Below are 9,270 nucleotides of genomic sequence, written 5' to 3'. Positions count from 1 at the left end.
TATTTGTTTTCTGCTTATTTTTGTGGTTTTTAAGGATGTTTGAGCAATTAATTGTAATAAAAATGTGTTTAAATAGTTATTTGTATTATTTTTAGTCATTTTGTGGTCTTATTTAGGCGAAAAATTGAATGTTCCGGTGAATTTGAGTTAAAAATGGCCGTGATTTTTGTTAAAATAACTTAAAAAGTGATAAAAAAAGCCGTTTTAATATCGAGTACAACATAATGAATTAATTTGGTAGTTTATATTATTGTTGTAAAGTATTTAATTACAAATTATTGTTATTATTAATGTTTTAAACAAATTATTGCTGATTTAGTACTTTAGAACGTGAGAATAAATAATAATAAATTAAAATATAATTCACATTTAGAATTATAATAATAATTTAATAATAGTTCAATTGATTCTAACATCTTATAAATTTATAATTCATAAATAGCAAAGTTTTATTTTCCTACAATTTCCTAATAATGTAAAAAATACCTTTTTTATACCGAGTAATATTAATTTTTAAGATGAAATATTATAATATTTCATTTAGATAGTTTTATTTTCTTTTACCTATCAAAATTTAATATTCTTAATCTTGAAGCTAAAATGCAGTTAAGTTGGGCAATGAATTTGAATATATAATGCAGACGCGTACATCTGAATATTAACATTATATAAGATATGTTATATTTTCATGTAATGATTTGATTATTTAAATGTTTTACTATAAGCAAATATTTATATTTAATTGAATTAATTAAGTTTAATTTATAGGGATATAGGGTTATTATAGGGTTATAGGGATGGAAAAAATGGATCTAAATTCTGGCTGTCCAATAACCTATGCATCTTTTCTAATTTTTACTTTTTTATCTAAAGACTTTGGGGACTAGGATACCTGAGTTGAAAAAAGTTGAAGATTATATCTTGCGATTGTTATTTACAGCAAAAAGTTATGAAACAAGATTTTTTTATTATTCAATTACTTAAGTTAGATCTATTCTCTAGTCTAAATAAAGTATTTGTTTTCAGAAAGGTGGACAGGCTTGAATAAATATTAAGATGAGTCCGGATACGGCAGCCGATACGGCCGTTGCTTCCCCCCCACCCCCAACCAATGGTAACGGAGATGCTCAGGTAGAGTTCATACCAAAGTATTCAAAATATAGGGTAAAGCGGGGCGAACTCGGTCTTTTTTTCGGTTTTTTGAACCTGCAAATCGTAAAAATTATTTTTTTTAAATGGGACCAAGACCAGTAGAAAGATCTCGGAAAAGTCGATCAGGTCCTAAAGGGACGTAAACCTAGGACATTGGGAAGTTTGTCAAAATTGATCACTAAAACGGCACCGACTTCGCCCCGCCTTGAGGCGAAGTCGGTAGGGCATTTTCAAGCTTCAAAAAATCGATGACGTATTGATTTTATTACAGCATGCCCAAAAGGTAAAAGTTGCTAAATGTAATAAAGAGTATGCACAAAAAATTTTATTAAGATAGGTCAATTTTTTCTACCAAAAAAAATAATTTTTCCGAAGTACGCGAAATTTGACTTTTTTTCAAAATTTTTTTGATAAAAAACATAAAAATACTACTAGAAAAAATAACTTTTTATGACTTTAAAGGCCTGATCCTTAAAATTCAGGCAATTTTGAATAGATTTGGCCAAAAAAAATTAGTTCTATTAGCAAAATTTCCTAAAAAAATCGAGTTGAAAAAAAGAGAAAAGTTTGGCAAAATCTGTGGTCGATTTTCCAGCTTCAAAAAACCTATGACATAGTGATTTAATTACAGCATGCCCTAAAGGTTAAAGTTGCTAAATGTAATAAAGAGCATTCACAAAAAAAATTATGAAGATCGGACAATTTTTTCTACAAAAAAAATAATTTTTTTTTAAGTACGAGAAATTTGACTTTTTTTCTCGAAAATTTCACTTTTTTATATAAAATTGAAAAAGTTAGTATAAAAAGTGAAAAAACCGAATTCGCCCCGCTTCACTTTTAGTCGATTTAAGAAAAAACTATACAAGCTTTTTTAAAGTTTTAAACGGAAATGGATAGCCTATTAGATTCTTAATAAGTCCCCTGAAGACGTCTAAGCTCTAGCTCTTACCAGTTTTTGTCCAACTTACCGTTTTTCCGACCGAAGCAAAAAATTCGAGAAAAAAATTTTTTTGTCGTCCGACTTTAAGACCCAATAAGTACCCTAAAAATTCATCTCACAAAAATTTCATTTTATACTTTTTTGTAGGCAATTTAATAAGGAACAAATTTGATTTTATGTTTTTTTTCTGTCAGTCGATTAGAACATGGAGAAAAATGTCATTTAATGAAGGTGGTCAAAAAAATACCGACTTCACCTCAAAACCGAGATCGCCCCACTTTACCCTAGAATTTTTACAAACCATTGTCGTGTAGAGGGGGGTGTCAATATCTCTCTAAAACAAGATATCAGAAAGAATTGCTATTTTCATATCTTCCAAGGGTTTCAAATCCCAATGGAGAATAGCATTGCAGTGTGCACGCCACTGTTACCCATTTAGGATTTTGGAACAAAATTTATAATTAGGTTCGCTATAAATCAGTACCAGATCTGTTAAGCGGTTATCGAGATCCTTCGCTACAAACCAAAAAATTACTGCTTTATACAATATGTTTATGTTTTTTGTTGTCTTTTTTTGAAGCATATAGTTTTAAAGAGTTTGCGTTGCAGTAAGAGTTATGAAAGCAAAAGCATTTTAATAGGTGAAAGCAAATGTGAATAAAGTGGAGAGGCTACCCTATAATGACATGATGTCCACCAATTACGTCACATTTAGATTTAATGTATTCCATAGACTATTTAAGATAGCTTTACTTCATTATACTTAGGCCGTTAATACGGATTTTTTTTATCAAGATTATGCAAGTTTGTAGATGCAACACTAATTTTGCTAATAAAAATATCCTATTTTTTCTATAATGATGTTTTTAAATTGTAGGTGGTGGCAAATGAATCCATGTCACTAGAGCCACAGTTCGACAAGGAAGATTATATTGTGATGGACGGGTTGTCCGCCATACTTAGTGATGTCATGAGTATGAAGGCCAGTAACAGACCTTCCACATCCATAATACCTATCAATGATATTCGACAATTAGAAACCATTAATTATGCAAGAGGAAAGGATATTATTAAGTTTATTTAAAAGTGACAAAAAGCCATGTATCGCATGTATCTAATTTCTTTTGTTCTTCGTACCAACTTGGAGCCAAGATTTGTTTTACACAAACATTTTATGATTTAAATCCACTGAATACAAGAATACGTCAATAATATAAAAAAATCAATTAAGTTTTAAACACACGCATAAAAGGAAAAATACTTTGAAATATGATTAAGTAACTTAAGAGAAGTAATTTTTTTTTACAAACACTATACTGAGTAGTCAAAAATGCATTTGTCTAATAGAGTAATAAAATGATTATATAAACAAAGTTATTCTTTCCCCCCCGTTTCTGCTTGAGAAAGTTTATTATGTCTGGAAATCAATTTGACATTTACAATATTGCTCTTTGTCATAACAAATCTCTTATATTTCCCGTTCATAAAAATTATTATGAGTAGCGCTTTTTATCCATCCTTTCGCAGACACACAAATGCAAACACAGCGCTTTTTATCCATCCTTTCGCAGACACACAAATGCAAACACTCATTGAAAATAATATTCCACATTCTGGTATTATTTTTTTGGTTATTGCTGTTCTAATCTCTTCTTAGTTTCCCTTCGATCTGTTATATATAAAAAAATAATATTCTTTACTTTTGAAGGTGAAAAGCAACTTCGCTGCAAACTAGCTTCCGTGTACAGGCTAATTGAGCAGCACGGGTGGACACAGTCCATCTACAACCACGTGACTGCCAGAATTAGTCAGGATACTGAACACTTCCTACTCAACCCGTTCGGGCTGGAATACGATGAAATCACTGCCTCCAGTTTGGTCAAAGTCAACATGCAGGGCGACCTGGTGGAGGAAGGCAGCACCAACTTTGGCGTCAACAAAGCTGGCTTTGTCCTTCATTCAGCCATCCATGCGGCCAGGCCTGACATCAAGTGTATTATCCACTTGCACACGCCCAACATTGTGGCCATTTCCACCATGAAGTGTGGCCTGATGCCGCTGTGTCAAGAAGCCTGTCTTATTGGCGATGTGTCCTATCACTCGTACCACGGACTAGTCGTGTCCGACGCTGAACGTGACATTATATCCAAAGACCTGGGACCAAATAACAAAGTTATGTTCCTGCGCAACCACGGGGTTGTCTGCTGTGGCCAGAGCATCGAAGAGGCCTGGTATATTGCCTATAACACAATGGTTGCCGTCGACACACAACTTAAAATGATGGCTGTCGGCCTTGACAACCTTGTCCTTATTGACGAGGACACCCGGGCTCATATTTATGAAATGGGCCAGGCGGGGGGCGGCAAAATTGATAGGACAAAGGCCTGGGGTGTTGGCGAAATTGAGTTCGAGTCCCTGATGCGAATTATGGACAACGCCGGGTACAGAACAGGCTATCAGTACATGCAGCCATTGGTTAGAAAAGAGCCTGCCAAGAAGGCCAGCGACGTTGAAGTACCCCCCACAGTTTCTAACTTATCTTATCTGCTGGAAGATGATGAAATCGGCAAGGACGGAGCTTTGAGAAGCCTGTTGATGCAGTTGTCACGTGCTGCTACCCGTGGCAGTAAAAAGATCAACTGGATCAACTCGCCCAATGTGTACCAAAAAGTTGAGGTGCTCGAAACTGGCACCTCAGACCCCAGAAAGATTACAAAATGGGTAGCCGACGGGTCACCCTCACACAACAACCCAATTAAGATCGAAAAGCCCAACCAGTTTGTACCATTGAACACAAACCCGAAAGAGTTCAAAAAAGTGCAGAAGGCCATGAAAGAGGGTCGCCGGCTGGGCGGCGTCCATGCTGGTCCTGAATCCAGACTCTTACACGAGGGCGTGTCATGGGAGGAGGCCAGACAGATGCAGGACACACAATACACACCGTTCACGAGCGACGGCTACGAGATGAAGGTGGGCGCCGCCAGCAAGGGTATTATCCAGAGAGATTTCCAGCACCACGCCACCGTGTACAAATCGCCCTACGCCAAGAACCCCTTCGATTCAGTCAGCGCCGAAGAGCTTGAGGAATACAAGCGCATTATTAAGCGCAAAGAGATGGGCGATCTCACTCCAACCTCGCCATCGCGCGAGGACACCCTCGGGGACACGACAGATCCCGGGGAGGTGCTGACAAGCCCAGCGGCCATGGAGCCATTCTCGCCCACAATTGACACGGAGCCAGAGCACACGTACAACGAGGAGACAGACGGCAACCGCACGTTCTCCGAAGGCGAGGGTGACACAAGTCGCGCCACCGACCCAGAATCTTTGTTGAGTCCCAAGAAGGAAAAGAAAAAGAAGGGATTAAGAACCCCCTCATTCCTAAAGAAAAAGAAGAAAGATAAGAAGGAGAAAGCCTAAATATTATACATGAATAATAAAATAAGAATAAGCTTTGTTCAAAGCAGCACAGTCATGTTTCATTGTAGATATTATTTTTTTTTCTTTGCACTACACTTATTTTTTTTCAGCTAGTAACTCAAGGATAATCGGTCAAAAATATTAAGATATTTATTAAGTAAAATTAATGAAATTCATTTTTAAAAGCTGGAGATTAATTCTAAAAAAATATTTAATACTTTTGACGGTCTTATCTGAAACTATTTAGAATTTTATTAATCTATTTGGCTTAAAGCTTATTTACACAAGATATAAGTCATGTTATACATCTATATATGTTAACTAATGTAAATTAAAATTTATTTGCGACTAAAATATTAAGAAATTGTCTAAAAATATTCCGTAACAACAAAGAAAACACTGTCTGTGATTTTTTATTGATGTTAAGGACTTTTGTTTAGCCAAATAATCTTTTCTTTTTGACAATAATCTTTTTGTTTTATCTTATAAGTGTTCAAAACTTGTAATATAGATCATAATCTTTTTGTTCTTACAACATATAAAAAGAACTAATGGAAACTAGAAAATTATTGGATATCAGATTAATTTTCCTTTTTTTACATACACATATTTCTTTGATTAAGGTATTTTTCGTTGATTGTTATATATTATTTTTAACCCCTTTTTTATTGTTAATATTTGTTGATTTTCTACTGATGTCCATCCATGACCATAATTCATTTTCAAGGAATGGGGATGAGACATCTGAGGAAAAACTATTTTGCTTCCAACTTTCGAAAGTAAGAATGATTTATAATGCAAACTATTTGTATTTTGTATTGTAATAAAAAAGCAAGCTGAACCGTTTTACTTACAGAACTGAATTCAGTTGAAATAGAATTTTAATTTTAAATGGGGGAAAATTTTGAGACATAAATAGAATTTTTTCAGTTGCCAAACCCTGTTCCTGTCATTTACTTGTTAATTATATTATTTTTTGTTTGTAAAATAAAATAAAAATAGACAAATTAGGTGAAATAAATAGAAACATCATACATAAATGTAAATGAAAACTGCCAGTAAATATGAATACAAGTAAATTAAAGATTGTTTTGACTATATTTTACCCAGGAGATTTAAAGTAATAGGTATTTTCTAAAATGTTAGTTTTACCCTAATTTTATTATTTCTTTTGAAAGGAAGCATAGCAGAAACAAGAGGAATAGCTAATCTTTCAAAAGATACCTAATTCTTTAATTCTCTGACTATCAAGCTTGAATTTCAGACTAGCACTTTCTTTCTATCTCGTAAACACTAGTTTTCTGTAATTACAAGATTCTAATATTATATTCAGTTAATTATTATAGTAATAGTATGTATGTTTTTATCATTATTATTTTAACAAAATAGATAAAATAGTTTGTTTTAACTAGAAATAATTGGCCTGTTGACTGATTTATTCTCTTTAACTTTAAAAATTTCAGCCTTTTCATTACATTCTGGATAAATAATAATATGTTTAAAAGTGACAGGTCAAATATTTCAAGATTTTAAACACAAAAACAAAGTAAAATATAATAAATAATCCTCTAAAGGACGCAGCCTAGTTACAGAGCAGCTATAAAACATAATTTATATAAACTTGTTATTTTTTCTTTTTTTAAGTTTTGACAATTTCTGATGAAGATATATATAATGTTAGAAAATTTGTCTCAATTGATATTTTTGGTCCAAGGATTTCGGTTCTGCGAGGTCAACAATGCAAATGTGATCTCTCCAAATTATTTTGGTCAGCTGACAGGGCAAATGTTCAAAGCTTTGCCTTATATTACATTCAATATTAGCATTTCGCCAAGCCTTAAAAAATGTATTAGTTTAAAATTATACGAGCATTTTTATTTCTACATTTCTATTTTGTTTTCAGCATTGAGTTTTATTATTTTTGATCATTTGTCTTTTCATCTGACAGAGAAATGGAGTTTATTTAGAGATCTCCTTGGCTTGATGATATAAATGTGTGTGCGCTTGTCGTGTGCTGAGTGATTCATTAAAATTAGCTTCAAAATTTGAGAATAAATGATATTAGAAAACATCTGTTTTTGTTAGATTTGCACAAAATAATATAAATTCATATTTTTGATGAAGATTTATAAAATAATGCCAAGGATTTTTAATCCAAAGATTTTTTCTGGTGCACCAAGAAAACTAAATTTACACATTTTTTTCAACCCTTGGTTATTTGATTTACCATCTTTTATTGTGCAAATAAAGAATGCTTGTTTTAAATGTGATTCTGTCTTTATCTATTAAAATACCATCAAAAATCTGAATTGGTTGTGAAAAAAATATACAAATAATAATAGAAAGAGTTGAATCATATTATTTATTTTTTCTTGAATGTTGTGGCCCCCTCGCCCTGAGCCTTTTGTATGACTATGATATGAAGCTAAGTGATGCTATGCAGCCGGATACTATTGTTCAGAAGTTAGTGTATGCATGTGAATTCGTGATTCTGCCCTCCGAGAACTGGCGGCGAATTGATGGCTCAAAAATTAATCTTTAGAAAAGAAAAAAATAGAGAAGTTGAAAAGCTTTTTTTGTAGAAAATTGTGAAATCTCTTTGTGAGCTTTATAATTAGCCGCCAGTTCAACTATTTAACTTTATCGACCCCCATACAAGTTTTTATTCTCAATCTACTCGTAAACTTCACAAAAGAATCACAAGTTCATTTATTTCTGTTAATATAAAAATAAGAAATGTACAAATGTATTACTACAGCTTAATTCATTAATGTATATCTATCTAATAATAATAAAAACTAGTTTAATAATATAAATTATTGAGTTGTGTGTGTAAAAACTTGTATTTTGGTGTCACGCATCTAAATATATTTCTATATAATATAAATATAATATTATTATTCTTAATCCTCGGGTTTACATAAATAAATGTAACTTCTTGCATTCTAAATCTCAATTTTATATTTTGCTTTTGTTTATAATTGTCCAGTTTTCTGGGTGGGTGTTGTCGTGTGTGGTGTTCAGTTTATGATTATTTGAAATTATTAAAAATATGTTACAAGCTTTTTCTCAGGGGTGTATATTTTCAATAATTCAAGATACGGATATATTCCAAATAATTCTATATAAATTAGGGAAAGGAATAAAGAAGGATGGGGGGATGGTTGGAAAATATACACCCCTGCTTTTTCCCTGAAGATTTGCGCGCTTCCGGAAAAAAATCAAAGATTCTGCTTTGTCATAAAAAATCTTCCAACACATTTCTTTCCCACTTTCTGTTTGATGGATTTTGGGGTAAGAGAAGAATATCAAGAACAGACATTAGAATAGCTGCATTAGAATTTTGAAAAATAGTCAAACATGACAGATTAAGATAAATTTTTTAATGTCAAAATAGGCTGATATGAAAAGTTTAATCGAACTTTTCTTCTCTTAGTCAAATGTTACGTACTTTACTCAAATCTTAGTCTGTTTTTTTTCTTCATATTTTTTTAATTTACATACGCGTAGGTATTTATTTTATCCTAATGATTTTAAAAATGAGAAAAATTCTTACATAACAAGTACTAGGAACCCAAAATTATGTTTCTGTCCAAAAAAATAAATATAAATCACACAACACCTCGCCCAAATTCTCTAGTAAAAAATTATGAAAACATGTGTCCTCCTATTTTGTTTTGTTTTCAGATGATCTAGCCTTCGTTTATGCTTTAGAAATGGAAAATGTTAAGGCAACGAGGCTATGAAATTAAACAGGT

At 32.5% G+C, this 9,270-nt stretch overlaps 1 protein-coding gene across 1 annotated transcript; it reads left to right on the top strand.

The window, feature by feature from the left end:
• The first annotated feature begins 977 nt into the window (after positions 1-977).
• On the top strand, positions 978-9,200 carry LOC145314382 (protein hu-li tai shao-like). Its single transcript, XM_080154265.1, has 3 exons — positions 978-1,131; positions 2,970-3,151; positions 3,802-9,200. The coding sequence occupies exons 1-3, from the start codon at positions 1,057-1,059 to the stop codon at positions 5,510-5,512; spliced, it is 1,968 nt and encodes a 655-aa protein (XP_080010391.1). The 5' UTR covers positions 978-1,056; the 3' UTR covers positions 5,513-9,200.
• The last annotated feature ends 70 nt before the right edge of the window (positions 9,201-9,270 follow it).

This window comes from Acartia tonsa, chromosome 3 (genome assembly GCF_053477335.1).
Source record: "Acartia tonsa isolate MP-2025a chromosome 3, ASM5347733v1, whole genome shotgun sequence".
NCBI lineage: Eukaryota > Metazoa > Arthropoda > Copepoda > Calanoida > Acartiidae > Acartia > Acartia tonsa.
This window is presented reverse-complemented; position numbering and strand designations above follow the sequence as displayed.